We start from the raw sequence: 19691 nt of genomic DNA, 5'->3' as shown, positions 1-19691 counted from the left end.
CAGCCAAAATAATGAGGGGAGTCTCAACATTGTTCACATCTTCTTGAATCTTATGTCTACCTTTTGAAACCATTCACACTCTTTCATCTCCAGTGGCCAGACCTCCAATAACATTAATAAGTACCAGTATGTAAGCTGGAATGCTTAAACCTACGCTGTAGATATATAAAGCAAAGCAAGACGAATCCTATCATTTTCTGTATGATACTAATCTAAGGATTAGATCAGGCTACAAGCTCAGCTCAGCTGAAGTGATGAAAGTGGTGAACAGTCCCCAGAAAAAAAAGTCCCCATGGAAGGCTCAGCATTTGCTTAACGATTCAGGTATGAAGATCTGACAAAGTCAATTCAAAAGGCAATCATTTTTATGCCTTCTTTATTACCAAAAACCAATTTCTACGTGGAGTATTAATATTTCATTTTGTGAAACTCAGAAGGAGAAAGGCAATAACTAGCTACATAGATGTGACATAGTGAAGAGAGCATTACTCACGTCATAATTTTGTGCTTTGAGAAAGAAGCTGGAAGAAACTCGTCTTTTGGATACTTGTCATTGTGCTGTCTGTGCCTTTTAAAATACATGTTTCTGATTGCTGGATAAGTAATAAAAAGGGGCATCTCTACCTCTTTCCACTCACCTCATGTTCCATGCTGGATTCTGGTATTCAGAGTGCACTCATTTAACACAGGATTATGGGTACCATTATAGCAACATCTTTCCAGTATTCCAAAAACTGAAATTTGCATTTTTAAATCCTCTTTTCTACTCTTTATTCTACCCAATTCATCTCCCTTAAATGTTCATAAATGCATAAGAGTAAGAGAACTATCTGTCCATAAACATCATTAATGTCATTTAGGAGATTACCATTACAGAATTTGCTTTAAGCTTTCGAGCATTACCCTTAGCATATGATGCTCTTGAGTCAGATAAGCTGTGACTTCTGGATGGAGTGTCGCCACCTCCAGGAACTGGGTCCACAGGGCCAGGAGATGGGAGCAAAGCCAAGCGAGGTCCTTGCTTATCTGTTCTGCTATCTTCTCTGGATTGCTCAACAGCTAGAGGGAAGAAAGGGCTTTTTGAGAACAAGACAGTGGCAGGATCAAAAATCAGTTAGTATGTTTCATGAAGTCCTTTTAGGAACAACAAAGTCCCCTGATTTAGAATTATTATTAAAGAGATATTTTACCCCAAATCATGCAAGCGAAACTTTTGATCTTTAAAAGTCATACATTTTATTGCAAAACAACTCCAGTTATACAACTGGAGAGAATAAAGATTAAGATGATCATGGGATTTGAGAACCTCTCCTTTGGGGAAGGGCTGAGAGAGCTGGGATGGTTTAGCCTGGGGAAGAGTCTCTGGGAATCTCATCAGTGTCCTTAAATATCAGAATGGAGAGTGTAGAGAGGACAGGGTCAGGCTTTTGTCAGTGGTGCCTCGTGCCAGAACAAGAGGTACTAGGCACAAACTGGAACACGAGAGGCAAGAATATGGACTCTGACCACCAGGAAGCACATCTGTACTGCGTGTGTGATGGAGCAACACTAGTACAGATTGTCCATGGGAGCTGTGGAGTCTTCTCCACGAAGATCTTCAAAAGCAGCCTGGACATGGTCCTGGGCAACTTGCTCTGTGAGTCCATGCTTGAGCAGAGGTTGGAACAGATGGATCCAGAGAGACCGTCGAAATACATTTGTTATGTGAAGTGGGAAATGCATCAATCTTTACAGAAAATTTACTGTAGATGTAGTAGTGGAAAAAAAGAAAAAAAAAGCAAATTCCAAACTACCCACCAGATGGTGCTAAATGCCCTGAAATAATAAACCACAGGCCCTGGACTGTTTTCTGGCTAAAAAAAGCTTTCCCATCCACATCGCTTTAGATACCAGATGGCTGATTATAAGCAAAAAAAATAAAAAATAAAAAAAATTTAAAAAGTACTGTGTCCTCAATACACACAGATATCCCAGAGTTTGCTGTGAGGGAGTGCAGGTCAGCAGCAGAGTCTCTGTATACTGACCACCCTTGTTTGCCAGTTTTTTTTAACAACAGACAGACTGAGTTGGCACAAAGGGCACACAACAGAGCCTTCATCTACTCCAAGGGATCCTACCTGCTTCCATGAAACATGGAAAATGGAAATGCTTCCAGATATATGCTAGAAATGGAATTGTTCTTTCTTGGCCAAGCCTTTTGCTTGTATGTTTTGCTTTGTTTTGTTTTTGTTAGAATTGCAGTCTAACTGCAAGCCTATTGTTTGCACAGTTTATTATTCAGTTAATTTCCAGGGTGGTGACACTGCAAACTATGTCATGATTAAAAGCAAACTGCGTGAGAGAGAAATAAAGAAAAGTATATGTGTGAATAATAAACACAGATATCATCAAAGTTTGCACTGTTTGGATGCTATTCAGTCTTAATAATTTGTCAAAAATGGGACAAGCTCCTGTATCTATTCAGGTACGAGAGACATCAGGAGATGCTGCCACACAGATGACATTCCTTATTCATCACTCTTTTCAAAGTCAGGGCATTTCTTTATTTCTGTACTTAGTTTTATACACTGTATTACACTCTTTTTTCTTCAGCTTTTTTTCTTCTTTTTTTCCTTGCTTTTATTTTTATTTTTTGTTTGAAATTTAGACAGTAATCTAACCCTTACCTGAAAGTCTGAAAGCACAATCTTCAAAGAAGTTGTATTATTGATGTGATACATACTAGCACTAGCAGTATGATGGTTTATTTTCTATTTTATTGATTCTTGGTCTTTTGTAAAGGAAGGATGGATGGAAGGAAGGGTGGAAGGAAAGAGGGGAAGGAAAGAAGGGAAGGGGAAGGGGAAGGGGAAGGGGAAGGGGAAGGGGAAGGGGAAGGGGAAGGGGAAGGGGAAGGGGAAGGGGAAGGGGAAGGGGAAGGGGAAGGGGAAGGGGAAGGGGAAGGGGAAGGGGAAGGGGAAGGGGAAGGGGAAGGGGAAGGGGAAGGGGAAGGGGAAGGGGAAGGGGAAGGGAAGGAAAGGAAAGGAAAGGAAAGGAAAGGAAAGGAAAGGAAAGGAAAGGAAAGGAAAGGAAAGGAAAGGAAAGGAAAGGAAAGGAAAGGAAAGGAAAGGAAAGGAAAGGAAAGGAAAGGAAAGGAAAGGAAAGGAAAGGAAAGGAAAGGAAAGGAAAGGAAAGGAAAGGAAAGGAAAGGAAAGGAAAGGAAAGGAAAGGAAAGGAAAGGAAAGGAAAGGAAAGGAAAGGAAAGGAAAGGAAAGGAAAGGAAAGGAAAGGAAAGGAAAGGAAAGGAAAGGAAAAAGGAAAGGAGAGAGAGAGAAAGAAAGAGAGAGAGAGAGAAAGAAAGGAAGAAAGGAAGAAAGGGAAAAAGATATGAGAGAGATAATATATTGAGAGTGAAGAGAGAAATTGGAAAGAGAAAAAGGAGTAAAGAGGAAGAGAGGAGAGAGGAGAAAGGCACTATCTACTTTTAATTCTGAGAATTTTTTCCAGCCACAAACTGAGCAGTAGCCTAGTAATCTTAACAAGGCAGGTAAATTCTCAGGGACTCAGTTCCTCAAAGTGAAGTTCCTCAGAATAAAGCCTGTGAGTTAAAATGGTCAGTAAATACAGTTCTATCTATTCTGTGCTGTGTAGTCTGTTTTTAACAATACTGTTAGTCAAAATGAATTTAGAGAGTATTTTGAAGAAATTATTTTTTGCTTGACTGTTTAAAAATCATTTACACAATTAAAATAAAGAAATAAAAATAAATAAATAAATAAAAACCATGGGCCTTCAATTTTCTCTTGTTTCAGATAGCTACTGTGCCCTTGGCTAAAATACAAAACAGGACAAAATCCACCTTCTTCTTTTCTTCTGTTTTTATTTAATTTTAAAAAAATGGATCTGACTGTAGTAACACGGTGATAATGGGAAATTAACCCTACAGGCTTCCTTCTGTATAGTTTTAATAGCATTCTCTTTCTTTATAAATGACTGTCCTTCATACTTTCTGCTAAAGAGCAATGATTTCAGTTCATCTATTCCTAGAGGCAAAATACTGGGAAAACTTTGCCAATATTCTTCTGAAATCTATACAGTTTCACATGACTTCTACACTTACTTCTACTACTCACTCCTATGTCCCAACAACATTGTGCAATGCTTCAGACCTTAAGTTCCATTAGCCTCTGAAAATTCACCCTTAAATCAACACATTATCCACAGATTGCTAGAAAGCCATGATTCTGCGATGCTAATTCCAGCCTTTTTAATGGTATACAGGAAAATCATAGTAAAGTTTTTAAATCACTCCAGAAGAACAGCCATTCCAGTTACTGTGTTCTCCTATCTGTCACTACTGTTCCCAGAATTTTCAAAATACTGTCTGGCTTTATAAATATGGTCATGCAAAGTAAGACAATATGTTTTTTTGTGAGAACAAGAATTGGACAGGAATTTGAAAATGCAGAGAAATTAGACTTGACATTTTCTAGTCTATGCCAAGACAATTTAAATTTTGTTGGACTTATTGGTCTCAAGGAGACTCTAGATTATGTTGTCTGACCCCCAGACATCCTTAAGGCTTCTAAATTTCTGCAACCAAGTTGAGCTGAGTCCCATAACTTACATTTTTCTAACTTAAGATGAAATCAAATTTATTTCTAATTATCCAACTTACGACTTGAAATTAAGAAATTGCTATTTCAATCTTTTCTAACATATGACTAAAAATAATTATCTTAGTATTTCTAATCGCAGTGTAAATACACTTCCAGTTTGATTTGGTTTTGATGCCATTCACTGTTATTTTGTCATTCTTTCCTATGCTTTCTTCCTGATAATAAACTGAGCAAATCAAAAGTATTAAATCTCTGATTATAAAACACTTTCCCCAGTAATCAACTGACGTTTGCATTTCTTCCTGGCTCCCTTGATGACTGCCCGTGTCTCACTTGAAATCAAAACAGCAGAAGTTCAAGACAGTAATTCAGTTACTGCTATGTCAAAATCACTTTTTTTCTTCCCACGAGCTTCCTTAGACATTTAGGTGTTTTTATTTGAAAAAATGTGACTGCACAATCTGCCAAAGGGTATTGTCTCCTGTCAGCACAAAAGTTGTAATTGCAACCTACTCAAAATCAACTTTTGTGAATACTATTGACACTCAGGCTAGGCTCACTGAAGGATACTGAAGCATCCAGCTGGTGACTTGTTAAAAGTAACAGAAACATAATGTAAGTGAATAATCAAAATTATGTTAAATTATTGGTGGAAAGGAAACATCCAGCAACTTTCTTCTGGTACCAAATTACCTTTCTCCCTGTTCTAATATATGATTGTGCCATCTCAGTGTATTTGAAAAACAGACTTGAAAAAAAGCACCGACTGATTCTGTTACAGACAATACCTGCAGCTCTGCACAAAACTGAGATAACGTATCTTCCACAGGTAGTTCCTCTAGGGAAAACAAACAAACAAATGAACAAACAACAAAAACAGAGAAAGAAAGAGATCATGTATATATTTAAGAAAAGTTAATATGAAATGTTAATGCTGTACTCATTGCTCACACAATAAATAAGGCATTTGACATTATTCATCAATGGACAAGTTTCAGGTTGGACAAGTTCACCCACAACACACCTTGTACTTTTAGGGGTACAGTTACAACTGCTTGTGTGATCTAAAAAACTAAATCTGTAGATGTTCTAGAAGGTTGTTCTCAGGACACAGGATAGAATTTGGCTTTTTATTGTCTACTCTATCCCTTCAGAGAAATTTCCTTACTAGCTTTTGAAATCTATCAGTATATATAAACATCTGAAGGGAGGCTACAAAGAGCCAGAATCTTTTCAGTGGTGCCCAGTGGCAATAGGCACTAAACAGAACTCAGGATGTTCTCCCAGACCTAAGGAAGAACTTCTGTGCTGTGCATGTGATGGAGCTTTTCAAAAACCACCTGGACATGGTCCTGGGCACCCTGATCTGAGTGACCCTGCTCAAGCAGGGGTTGGGCAAATGGACCCAGAGGTCACTTCCAACATAAACATTCAGTCATTCTGTGATTTATGGCCAACTCCTCAACTAAATGCAATGTTCTCTCACCATTTGAACATATGAGCGAATGAAGTACTATAAATGGTTCTCTATATCATGCTACATGAGGCCATATAACATAACTCCTGCATATCTGACTGGTAATAGATTGAGAGTCTATGTGTTGCCCTGTGCAGTGTGAAGAACTGTACCTAGAGCATTGCTCTGATGTAGTCCTGAGAGAACCCACCATAGAGATGCTCCACATTAAATGCACAACAAACTGCTAAGCAGGGGAGGATATATATCAGCTCTTCAACTTTTGCAACTAGACTTTGTGATGTGGTACTTTCTAATAGTATACATAAAAAATGTAACAGAGAAGCCAACCAATTCCCTTCCCAATCCCAAGTGACTCTTCTTAAATAGTACTACAGACTGAGAAGTTCAGTACCTCAAAAAGATCTCTCCTTAGCTGGTAAAACATGAGAAACAATTATTTCCACTTTTAATGTCTTAACTAGACTATTAAATTTTTAATATACTATTCAGAGGGATAAAAAAAAAAGAATTAAGAAAGTCCACAGAGCAGATTTACGGTCTTGTATTTATCTTAACTATCTTTAGAAACCTATGATGAGATTAATCTCACCAAATATAGATGTCTAAAACTGGATGAGTCGTTTGCATTCTCATGGTCAGTGGAGAAAAAAGAGCAAATACAAGGTGCTGTTCATGACATCATAAGCTAGAAAGCACTGTTTGTCAGAATATTTTATAGTCCTAAATGGGCCTGTTTCTCCCTAGTGGCTGTAAGAACATTCTGGGCAACTGCCTCACATGAAAAAAAGCTTAATATTCATCATACTGGGTAAATCTTATACACCATGATTTTGCTATGCTTTGCAACTGGCCTCAGAAGTCTGTCCTTAAAATGAAATCTTCAGTAGATTTTCAGGCTGCGAATAAAATGATGCAAATAGTGCTCTGCTCAAGCATCCAGAAAGGGTATTTGTGCTTGGCAAATGCGCATGTATTATAACAAGTACATTTGCAAACTAAATGCTTGCTTCAGTACCAGTAGTTATTGGAAAGCCAAGTCAATTGTATTCAGAAAGCCAATGTGTGCATATCTGAGTCTGTTCTTCAGTCGTGGTCAACTGAACGTAGCTCTGCCAATTCCCCATCTATAAGCCCGTTTAGTTAAAACATAAATCATCTGAAAACGTGCCTGATTATCAAGATGCCTGAAGTACAGGTTTTGCTGCATGTTGGATTCTGTTTGACAGCTCATAATTTGCAAATTAAAATGCTGTAACTTTTATTTTTCTTGTAGCTGAATGGAATAACACAGTATGTATTCTTCCCACTCCATGAGTTGCAGGCTATTTTGAGTGGAAATATGCATCAGGGAATAAGACATGAAGTGGAAAATAGAAGTTATCAAGCCCATTAGTCTGTACAGCATAATGTGTTATATTTGAAGCTGTTTGTAGTATTTACACAGTGAAAAAGGAATTTTTTTCCCTCCCTTTTAAAATCTGTTAGCTAATGCAATCAATACTCAGTATAATTATCCCTGCAATATAACAATCTGACAGCTATGTAAACAGACATATAAAGTCACAAAAACAGATGAGACACATTCCTTGAATTCAAAGAACAGTTGGGAGAGCAGGAATTAGTCAGGGATGCTCCCTAATTTCACAGGAGCTCACACTATCATTACAGACATGACTAAATGCAAATTACAGAGCACTGTCCCATCGATCCAACCAGCACTTCCACACTGGATCCAAGAGCCTCATCAGCCAAAAACAGTTTTGCCAAAAAGCTAGAAAATCTATTAAATGAATTAGAAAGAAAAGCATGGTCATTTTAAAGAGCAAGATGTAATTATGCTATATGCAGAAAATTAATGTATTACGAAGTATGTAGGACGGAGTGTGTTTCAAAAGCATTCATATCAACTTTCCTATTTGTGTTATCAGTTTAAAATACGGTTGAGCAAAATTTCTAGTCTTCCCCAGATATCATGATGATTCAGAAATGGAAGTAAAAGCAAGTGAGTCAAAATACAGTTTAGAGGCATGTATTTTGAGAAATATATCAGAACATTTTTACCTCTCTACTTGTCAGGCCACCTTCAGATGGGGGTGAAAGAATTTTCATATACTGAGAAAGCAGTAGTCTGGCAGTACTGTGCCAAAATAAACACTAATCAGAAAATAGGTGGAAAAAATTTTCTAAAGTCTTTAAACAGATCAAGAATTTTGGTACTGAGATTTGTATTGAAAACACAGCAATGGATTATATTCAGTGATTTAAAACGTTTGTTCTCTTACCCAACTTAAGCTGTGGTAAATCAGGAATCTCCTTCATTATGAGAGTGTAGTACATGTGAAGTCCTCTTTGAGCATTCAAGAGCAGAAGACAGAGGTCCTTATGCCATTTATATGCACGTTGCATGCAGTTTTCAGATGGGACATAAAAACTTCCCTATATGACAAAATTATCAGGAAAAGAATAGAAAAATACAGAGATTAATTTTTTGATCTCCATTTGTCCTAGAGGTTTCCACAAAATTTTTTTTGTGAGCAGCTTTATACTTATAATCAAGCATTTGGCACTCAGACCTACCTCCTATCTAGCCATATATTTATAACAGTATCTCATTCTTTGTGCATGCTCTTCTCAAACTATATCAAATCTAGTAGGCCCCAGGAATGCCTGTGTACTAAATGGACATAGTCCCATGTACTAAAACCCTCAGTTCAAATACTCCAACATATCAGTCTGGCTCTGCTTTTCACCCATGTCCCATTGTGGAACCCACATCTTCCTACAGAGTGGACAGAATAAGCAATGGCTCACCCTCTGCTACAGGATAATAGATAGAAAGGACTAAAGGGAAGACTATATTTAAATTCTTTTTTCCTCATATTGACTTAAGCCCTTCTGTGAAGTTTGGAGCTTGTTGGCATTGTGGCATAGGGTTGTAGAACTGTGTGAGATGTAAGGGATCCTTAAAGGTTATCTAGTCCAACAACCATGCTTTGTTATGAGCATTAGTGAAGAAAAAGGCTGATGGTATTGCTATTCTGTATACTAATACAAGTCATTCTGTCCTCCAGGATCAACACCAAGATTATGACCTCTCTTGTGGGAAGAGATGTCAATGGACAGACTGCAGCACAGTTATACAAAAATCTTTTCCCAAACTTCTTTACACTTAGAACATAAGCTGAGTTGACATAAAGACACCATATATGAAAGTTTTCAGTTCTGTCAAAAACACAGAAATAATGTATATTTGAAATTTGCAAGGCTCAGGTGTAAAATAAAACTGGTTCTTAAACTGATTTTGTGGCAAGGATTTAATGGAGATTTGTAAGAATTGTTACAATTGTCAGTAGCACCTGCTTTGGCAGCAGGGTTGGACTGGATGATCTCTTGAGGTCCCTTCCAACCCCCTATGATTCTATGATTCCACGATTCTATGATTCTATATTTCCTAGGTCGCTGTAAGAAATGCATGTTAGTTTCTAGCTAGGACCTCTCACCCTCTTTCAGTTCCTCCTAATGGTGTAGCAGAAAGATCTGTTACAGTTTGCAACCAATGAAAATAGTTGGTTCTTGTTCCACAGCAAAGGAGTAATTTATAAGCTTTGTACAAGAAGCAAGGATTATGAAGACAAAGAAATCCACCAAGGTCCTCTATCCTTGAACGTTATGAAACGTTAGGAAAATTGAGTATATGTTTAGATCTGCAGCAGATGAATTGCACAAAGGCCTAAGTCAGGATACTCCTACTAATGTATGGCTATGGAGAAGCAAGAATAATTTACAACTTACTCCACAACTGATAGCTAATGGAGTAAGAATATAATTCCTACACCCTGGTTAGGTACTGACTGCCTTTTGGGACACTGAGTGATTGGTAGTTACTAAGCCAATGGCCTCAACAGCCATTTCCCAGTACAGAGAAGACTCACCAATAACATGCTTGTGCACCTCCCATACTGTTCTACCTTTGAGTCCCCAAGTAAACCTGCATTTCATGGGTATTAACTTGAGCTGCGATACGTTTCTCAACTTCTGTGTGCAAACCATCAAGATATTAAATAGTGTTCTGTAGTAGACACAATTGTGGGTCAACTTGACTCACAAACAACAGGTGATGACTGAGAGTCTGGGATGAGGTATCAAAACCCTCAGCCCCATCATGAATCTAAATTTTACTATTGCTATGGAAAATAAATAAAATAAAATAAAATAAATAAAATAAAATAAAATAAAATAAAATAAAATAAAATAAAATAAAATAAAATAAAATAAAATAAAATAAAATAAAATAATAAAATAAAAAGTGTAAACAAAATCTGCTGGGAATAATAGAAAATCTGATGTGGATTGATACTCAGTGTCACTAAAATATCCTGTTCCATGATGAATTACTGATTTTTTAGGCAAAAATTGCTCTGGCATTTAAGCGCTTACTGTGAAACAGAGGGAAAAACGTGAGATAATATCATTGTTCATATCACAACTGTAACACTGTATTGTTGAACAAGTCTGAATTGTAATAGCCTTTCTTGGCTTTAATTGTTGTTTAAAACTTAAAGTATAAAATAATAGGAAAATTCAACTCCACACGGGCTCCAGAATGCATGATTTAAAGATGCTGAAAATCCTCATCAGTTTATTCTGCCTGTTATTGTGTTTGTCTAGTACTCATACAGGGTTGAATAAATAAAATTTCTTAGAAATTGAATAGTTTAGCCTACAGAGCATAGGAGTTTGGGAGAATAAACTTTGCAAAGATCTGCATAGTGCCAAAACATGAAATGGATTAATAATTATTACTAAAAATAGTTTGCATTATATGTTACCATCTTCACTTGGTCATTATTGTAGAAATATAAGGAAGGGATGCCATTCAAAGGGATTTGGACAAGCTTGAAAAGCGGGCCCACAAGAACCTTATCATTCTGAACAAGGTCAAATACACAGTATTGGACTTGGGTTGGAGCAATTCCAGGTATGTTTATAGACTGGGAGAAAAATTCCTTGAGCCCTGCAGGGGAGAACCTGGGGGTTCTGACAGACAAAAAGCTGGACATGAGCCAGCAGTGTGCTCTTGCAGCCCAGAAGGCCAACTATACCCTGGACTGCAACAACAGGGGTGGCCAGCAGGGAGAGGGAGGGGATTGTCCCCCTCTACAGTCCTTGTGAAGACCCATCCGGAGTACTGTGGCCAGGCCTGGGAACCCCATCATAAAAAAAGGAATTGGTTGAAGTGGGTCCAGAGGAGGGCCAGAAAGATGCTCAGAGTGCTAAAGCACTTATCCTGTGAAGAAAGGTTGAGGGAGTTGGGCTTGTTCATCCTTGTAAAGAGAAGACTGTAGGAAGTAGTTAAAAGGAACTTTATAAACAGGAGAGAGAATGATTTTACATAAACAGATAGTGATGGGACAAGGGAGGATGGTTTTAAATTACAAGAAGGGCAATTTAGATTAGATATTAGAAGGAAATGTTTTACTCTGTGAGTGGATAGACACTGGTACAGGTTGCCCACAGAAGCTGTGGATGCCTGATGCCTGGAGGTGTTCACGGTCAGGTTGGATGGGGGCTGAGGCCCTGTGCAGCCTGATCTGGTGGGTGGCAAAGCTGTCCGTGGCAGGGGCTTGGAATTAGATCACCTTTAAAGTCCCTTCCAACCTAAGCCATTCTATGATCCTAATTTGAAATATCATCTTGTCAAGTTCAGAAGTGAGAGTGATGGAATAAAGGCATCAAGTTCCAAACCCATGGTCCTTCAGTGACAGAAAGAAATTACTGCTTTCAGAAGGCTGCTTCTTTGGAAAGTTGTTGCAGATATAGAGGCAGACCAGGAAATAAGGGAAATAATTAAACCCACCTCAGGGACGGTTCAAATAATGCAAGCTAAGGTCTGTACATCCTTGTCTGCTGGGGATCCAAGCACAGTAGGCATCTGTCAGGCAAGGCCATTGTGAACTACTGTACTTTAATCAGCTTATTCATCAGTAATCTGAGAAATGTCAAGAAATGCCCTCCTTTGGGATGTTTTGAAGACTGCATACCTTCCACATTCTCACTTTTAATTGCTTTTTTTTTTACTATGCTGTTTAAGTGATTGCTGTTTTCTAGGTTATAGCCTAGCTTAACACTACAGTACTACAAATCAAGTCTGGTAGCAATCATGGAACATGGAATTCTAATGAGAAACAGTACTGAAAAGTTAGAAGCCGGGAAGAACACTGTCTATGAAGCATTAAACAACTACAAAGTGCTCAGAAATCCATGCTCCTTGTATAAGGATCAATATTTTTATTCCAAAGGATTAACTTATGGTTAAGATACAATTACTGTTAAAACAAGTTTACATAGAAAAGCTGACAGTCTGAGCTTGCCCAGAGCATACTGTCTGTCTGGGCTTGTAAAATCCATTGTGAAACTACGTTAGCTTCCTAGGTAAGGATGTTTTGAGTAAATTCCTTTTGTCTATAAGACGATATAAAAACAGGAAGAAACAGGCAATCAGGAAAACAGTGCAAATAATTGAAAATAATGCCATAACTGCAGAGTGAAATGACTGTTTTAAGAGTTAGTTTTTCTATGGCATTTGAAAAACATCAGTGGAACTGATCCCAAATTAAAGTAAGAATGAATTTGTCTCATTAGCTGCCAGCATCAATCTGATAAACCCTCACCTTGAAAACTGTGTACAGTTTTAGGCACCATGATATAAGAAGGATATAAAACTAAGAAAGAGAGTCAAAAGGAGAGCTATGAAGATGGTGAAGAGTCTAGAGAGCAAAGTATGTGAGGAACAGCTGAGATTGATTGGTTTGTTCAGCTTTCAGTTGAATTAGGCCATGTTTTGCAAAACTAGATCCTGACAGTGCACACTGTATTTTGTACATCTATCCTTTAAATTTTCTTCTAGGGTTACTCAGTCAAAGAAAATAGCCTAAAAAATCAACAACCTCAAAACAAACAAAACATTCCCAACAATATCCCTGCTAAATATATTTATATAAATTACCCATTAAAATGAATGTGTCCTGTGTAATGTTCTTTTTAGCCAGCAGATTTCTCCTATAATTACAGTGTATTACTTTATAAATGTACTTTACAACAAGAGAAAAGAAAATTACTTGAGAAAAACAAACACAAATTAAATAAGGTTCATGCCAATTCATTATTCTAATGCAAAGAACAATTTGTGAGTAACCACTTGCAGTGTACCAAATCCATCTAATATCAAAAGGCACCAATTGGATTTTATGCTCTGTTATACACAGTTATTGATATTTGTTTTGTAGTAAAGTAATTTCACAAGCTATGTAAACTGTGTGAGACATTCAACAATAGCACTAACAATTGGTAAATGAGACACTTTACATTCAATCTTATTCAAAATAGCATTTAAGAACTCAGATTCAAATTCAAATGCTTGTCAAGAATTTTATGATACTAAGAAACTACTGCAGACTAAATTGATGACTTTGGCATTTCCAGTAGCTGTTCACTAGCAGAGTTTTATCTTCTAGTGAAGATCTAGATATCTGCTTGGAACAGGGTAACAAAGGTCAGCATCTCAAGATGAATGAGAGCATGGTGTCTACCCATTCATCTGCATGCTTGCATTTGTCACATAATATATTAATTTTGGAATAGCTTCAAAACCAACAGGCATGGAAATTTTGCATATTTACTACAGAGAATGTTTTTACAATTGGAGTTCTTCTGTCAGCTCACAGTTGGAAACAAAATGATAGCTAATGAGTTTTAATCCTTGAGAAAGGGTTATTTTTGGTCACTAGAGATATGACGCATAGGAGCAGAAGCACACTCTTTCACGTCTAAAGGAAAACACATGACAAAGAAATATATTCACATTATTTTTCTTTAATTAAACAAAAAAGAAATAATTTCTTCTGGCCTTGTTCCCCCTCTCTCTCTCTGTCAACACTTTTAATTCTTGCTGGAAAAACAGTAGGTTGGATGGGGCCCTTGTTAAACTGAGGTAGTAGATGGCAACCCTGCCCCTGGCAGGGAGTTGGAGCTTGACAATCTTGGATGTCCTTCCAAACAAAGCCATTCTATGACTCTACTGATGTTCCATTACTCAAAACTCTTAAAAGAAAAGAAAAATAAAATCGCTATACTGAAGTTACTTTTGACTTACATGAAACTAGCAACACTAATTGAAAAGTGTTGATAAAGGGAAATAGTTGGAAATACAATACTGACAATATAGATTTTGCCTTTGCATCTCATTGAATCTGTTATGAAAGAAAATGTTAGTTGGTATTTCATAATAGAAGATATAATTTGGCATTTATTTTAACACCTAATAGTTACAGTTATTTTGCCAAAATCACTAGAGTGACTGTACAGTAGAAAAATTATTTAAGAGTTAAGTCAAACTTAGAGATAATTAACACTTTGCACAAAAATTAGCTTGAGGATAATATCTGACTTCAAACTCTGAAAAAGCACAAAACATCGGTCTTGAAAATGAGGCATTATCTGAACAGACATAAGAGAATTATCCTGGTAGGCTCAGGGTTTCAATGGTACAAGTTATTGTTAAAAAAACACAAGTTGTAGTTTCTTAATTAAGAATGGCTGAAAAAGACAAAATGGCCAAGGTAGTATTTGATGATAGGACAATATCTGTCTAGTACAAAGACAGTGTGTCAAATTCTTCATGGATTTCCATTGAAGTTTTTCTAAGAGAAAATTTGGTACAAAACAGACATAATTCCAACTGTCTCATTTGGCCACCCTCAGAGCAAAAGATATTGATTTTTTCACTTCAAATAAAGTCTTTTTTATTTTATTTTATTTTTCTCATAATCAGACAGCAGGATATCATGCATTTTAGAATTCCAAAGCAAAATGAAGTGTTCTTCCATTCTCAGGTGTCTTGGTTTATTTGTTTATTTGTTTGTTTTCCAGATTTATCTTTTAGAGTACATTTCAGTTTTTGAACTACATTTCAATATAAATGAAGCAAAAATCTTAAGTCTCCTTAGCTTGTCTCCAATCTACTTCACATGTCACCTTGAAAAGTGAACCTATCCAGGCCTCAAAGGTCAAGTTGCACCTTCACATATCAGCAGCAGTGTCTACTACCACAATGGCTCTTCATGTGAATGCAAATAAAAAAGGCTTAGAAGTCCTAACAAAACTCTGCTGATGATGGATAAGGAAAAAAATCGTTTCCTTCACCTGAGCTCTAAGGTTCTACATCACTATAGTGAAAATTAAAGCCATAAAAATATTTTTTTAGCAGTAAATTGAACACTGGAGAAGAAGTCTCACGAAAGCTAGAGCAACTGTCTGACAGGAAGCATACTTCTTCCAAGATGAGCACTGAATCATCTAGGACAAGAATAGTCATATGCTTTCCTTTCTCTCGATTAAACATGTAGATGAAAATGAAACATATTAATCCATATCTTCATCTCATAATAGTTAAAAGTCTATTTTAGAGAATGCTCACAAAGCACTCTGAAGTATCCATCAGCCAAGAGCTGGTACAGTAATAATGACAAATTATTTTATGATAAAAAGCAGTGGTTGATTTTTCAAACTCTCTGAACATAATAAATTATCCAGAAAAAAAAAAAAAACACCAAAAAACCTCTCAGATAGACAGACATCTAGACAAATATATAAAAAGCTGACTTTTATATGCAACTACAAATAAATATTTTTAAATTTACACAAAAGTACACTCACATGATGTAAATTCAGAGCACCTGAACAAAATAACAGAGTGGAGACATCAAAAAAGACTTCAGTGCATTGCCCTTTCTGATTACATAGAGTCCATGCTGCTTATCCACAGATAAGGAAAGAAATCCACTCCTGTTGCTATGATCAAACAAGGACCCCTGAGCTGAAGAATTGCCTTGTTACAACACATCACTGCAGGCAGCAGGCATAAAACCAGTCAGGTTCTAAAACTAAACTTGTTAGCAATTTTTTTTTGTCTCTTCCACACATTACATACACACTCACACATACAAGGGATACTGTTCAGTGATGCAATGAAATTGTGTCACTGGAAATCGCATTAAAGACAATAGAAAGTACAAAAAATGTTTTGATTCAACCTTGACACATAGCAATAGGGAAGGAAGCCAGCTGCTGCTCTGGGGTGCAGTGAAAATGGCCTTATGTCATGTACTCATGCCCACTAGCATCTGGTATAGGAATTTTGCCCTGTGCTCCACTGCACTGCCTGATCCTAAGTGGATGAATGAATGATTATACTCAAATATTTTATAGCCTCAAATATTTTATAATTATTTTCATTTGCTAAATACGAAGTGCACCATAAATAAATCAGTAGCATTTTTTCCATTTTACACTTGAGGAAACTAATCCTCAGAAAGATCAACTCTTTCCAGGTTCATGCAGAGGGAGAGAACTGTAGGGTGTTCTGAGTTTCCACAGTTGTTTTTTTCATCTCAAGGAGTATGAATGCTTAAGATATGTGTTGCATTCCTCACTCAGAGATAACTGTTGGCTCCAAGGAAGGTGCATTTGCCTGGGCCTAGTGTGTCCACAGGAATCCCTTCAGAGAAGAAGCTGAAACTGAAAGGACTTGGGGTGGAAGTGAAGATGTATGCATGGAAATGGGTGTCCCATCTTATGTTGTCCTCCCAGTATCCACTGCAGGTGGGTATGGCATGGCTGTACAACAGTCAACTGATAACTCTTCTCCAGAATATCCCTTTCTTGGGTACATGTAGCTCAGCACTGCCAAGGTTCACAGCAACCAGAGACTGACTAAGTGAATTTCACTGCAATTCAGTTACACAGAGAAAAAGAAAAGGAGAGATGATGATAAGGTAAGGAATTTGAAGGAAGGGAACTGTGTCTAAAGAGTAAAATCTTATCAAAAGAAATCTGCTATGAGGATAATACCGCCTGGGCAAATCCCAAAAGCTGGCATCATTCTGCTTTAACTTGGTGCCAGTTTTCTCTAGGGAAATAATCACAGAATCATAGAATCACCAAGGTTGGAAAAGAGAATACCTACAAGATCATCCAGTCCAACCATCCACCTATCACCAATCATTCTCACTAAACCATGTTCCTCTACACAGTGTCTAAAGTTCCTTCAATACCTCCAGGGTCTGTGACTCAACCACCTCCCTAAGCAGCCCATTCCAGCACCTGAAGTTACTCAACCACCTCCCTAAGCAGCCCATTCCAGCACCTGAAGTTTTGGTTGAACAAATGGTTGAAGCAGCCCTGATGTCTGAGAAGGGCAGGGGTGAAAGTGGACAGATTTCTTGTCTTTCTGTCTATATCCAGATTAGCTTTCCTCATGATTTTCCTCCAAGGTCAGAGAAGCAGGATTATGTGAGATTATCTTGTCTGATTGTATACTGGCATGAAGGCAAACTTAGATCTGCCAAACAAGTTAGTTAAAATGAGTTCCCTTGCACATGCTGTTTCTTTCATAGTGTTTGGCACAGTATGCTATTAAACTTATAGAACTTGCATCATACTTCGTGCATCAATGAAATAGCCTCAGTGTTGCTTTCTGATGTACAGAGCTGTAGCAAATGATCACTCTGAAATGCTCTTTATTTAATAAAAGCAATAGTGAGTACCACAGATTCATATTTAGAAATGCCAGGCTCTATTAAATATTGTCAGTCACTGCCAAAGAAAGAGTGACTTCAGGACTGAATCTGTTCATGAGATTCATGGGAATAATTGATTTTACAGTTTGGGGCTTAATCTGGGAAAAAATAATGTTAAATCAACCCAGAAAGAAATTATTTCTCTGTTCATAGTGAAATTAAATGAACTTTTCTTCCTTTCTTTCCAATGGCACTTTTAATAATGTTTGTAATTTATCATATTATTGTCACATAACAACTCAAGGCTTATCAACTAAGCACCATAACAGACCTTGTAAACCCTTTTACCATACTAAAGAAATTAATTAAAACATACCTTAAACTCCTCTGTATCATGAAGCTAGACAAATTACCATGTGCTCAGTCAGTTAACACAGTTACCTGATTGCCATAGCAATTTTTAAGCTAGGAACCAGTAAACAGTAGGATTCAGAGACTGTGTTCTGATGAAAAATATATTCCAACATACTGAAATAAGAGTTTATTTCCCTGTTTCCCACAAACATGATGGACTGAACTCAGTGATTATATCACCCTTCCCTATCTCTCAGCACAGAATTTGTGCCCTCTCACTTGTTAAGAAAATGATATAATAATGGGATTTAACATATAAAGAAACTATTATGCTAACATGATTTTTTTTTCATGTCATCTAGTTCTGAGGAAAAAAAACCAGTGCACTTGCCCCACTGCTACTCCATTCGGGATTTCTGAAAATTATTTACTTCTTTGTAGTCTTGGAGTTGTTACTTAACACTGTCTCAATACTGAGTGTGATGGCAACAAAACATTTTATGATTTCTATCTTTAAGGTGCTGTATCATCATTAACAACATTAACCTACCCTTAGGCATAAGATCAACAACTCATTGGTCTCATTAAATAAGTCCACCTAGAGCAGTCAATTTGATTTTGTCTATTTAGCAAATTATAAATACAAAAACCTAGCCTTGACCTAGGGTCATTTCACAAGAAACTGTGCTAGAATTGCATCAAGGGCTTGGGGCAGGAGCACACAAGGCTGACATTTTAAACCATAAAATGGACAGCCAGTTTGTACCCTACTACTCTCCTTAAGAAAAATTTGACTTAGCTAAATTACGTTCATATAGAGAAGAAGTGTTAATTACCTCCGGTGCTGGAGAAGTAACTTGCCATGGGTCAAGTGCTCCCTCAGCAAGTTAGTTGATGACACCAAGCTGTGCAGTTCAGTCAACACACCAGGGGGATGGGATGCCATCCAGTGAGACCCAGACAGGCTTGAGCCGTGGGCCCAGGTGAACCTCATAAGGTTCAACAAATCCAAATGTAAGATCTTTCACCTCATTCAAGGCAACATCCACTACCAATACAAGCTGGGGGATGAAAGGATTGAGCACAGCCCTGATGAAAAAAGATCTGAGCATACTTGTGGATGGGCAGCTGGACATGAGCCAGCAATGTGCCCTTGCAGTCCATAAAGCCGACTGTATCCCGGGCTGCATCAAAAGAAGTGTGGCCAGCAGGTCAAGGGAAGTGATCCTGACCCTCTACTCTGTGTTGGTGAGGCCTTACCTGGACTGCTGCATCCTAATGTGGAGTTCTTGGTATAGGAAACATACAGACCTGTTGAAGTGTGTCCAGAGAAGGGCCACAAAAATTATTCAAGGGACGGAACACCTCTCCTCTGAGGAGGGGCTGAGAGAGATGGGGCTGTTCAGCTTGGAGAAGAGAAGGCTGGTAGTGACCCTTCAGTGTCTAAAGGGGAGCTACAGGAAAGAAGGGGACAGACTCTTAAGCAGAGTATGTGGTGATAGAACAAGAAGTGGCTTCAAGCATAAAGAGGGGAATTTAGGCTGGGTATAAGGAAGAAGTCTTACAGCGAGGGTGGTGAGGCACCAGAACAAGTTGCCCATCCCTGGCAACTTTCAACACGAGGCTGGATCAGGCCCTGATGTAGCTGTGCATGTCCATGTTCACTGCAAGAGAGTTGGTCTA

At 37.7% G+C, this 19691-nt stretch overlaps 1 protein-coding gene across 1 annotated transcript in view; it reads right to left on the bottom strand.

The window, feature by feature from the left end:
* The window catches only part of FAM135B (family with sequence similarity 135 member B), a 126008-nt gene that overhangs the window by 19654 nt on the left and 86663 nt on the right, over positions 1–19691 (bottom strand). The window contains exons 7-9 of the mRNA XM_065753625.1: positions 8361–8514; positions 5387–5436; positions 904–1059 (exon numbers count right to left, since the gene is read on the bottom strand). Of these exons, the coding sequence (XP_065609697.1) occupies positions 904–1059; positions 5387–5436; positions 8361–8514 (360 nt within the window). The remainder of the gene's footprint in view (positions 1–903; positions 1060–5386; positions 5437–8360; positions 8515–19691) is intronic.

Source organism: Cyrtonyx montezumae, unplaced genomic scaffold (genome assembly GCF_038088225.1).
Source record: "Cyrtonyx montezumae isolate F1298 unplaced genomic scaffold, pur_monq_1.0 scaffold_8, whole genome shotgun sequence".
NCBI lineage: Eukaryota > Metazoa > Chordata > Aves > Galliformes > Odontophoridae > Cyrtonyx > Cyrtonyx montezumae.
Note: the sequence above shows the minus strand (reverse complement) of the source record. Positions and strands in the feature narration are given on the sequence as shown.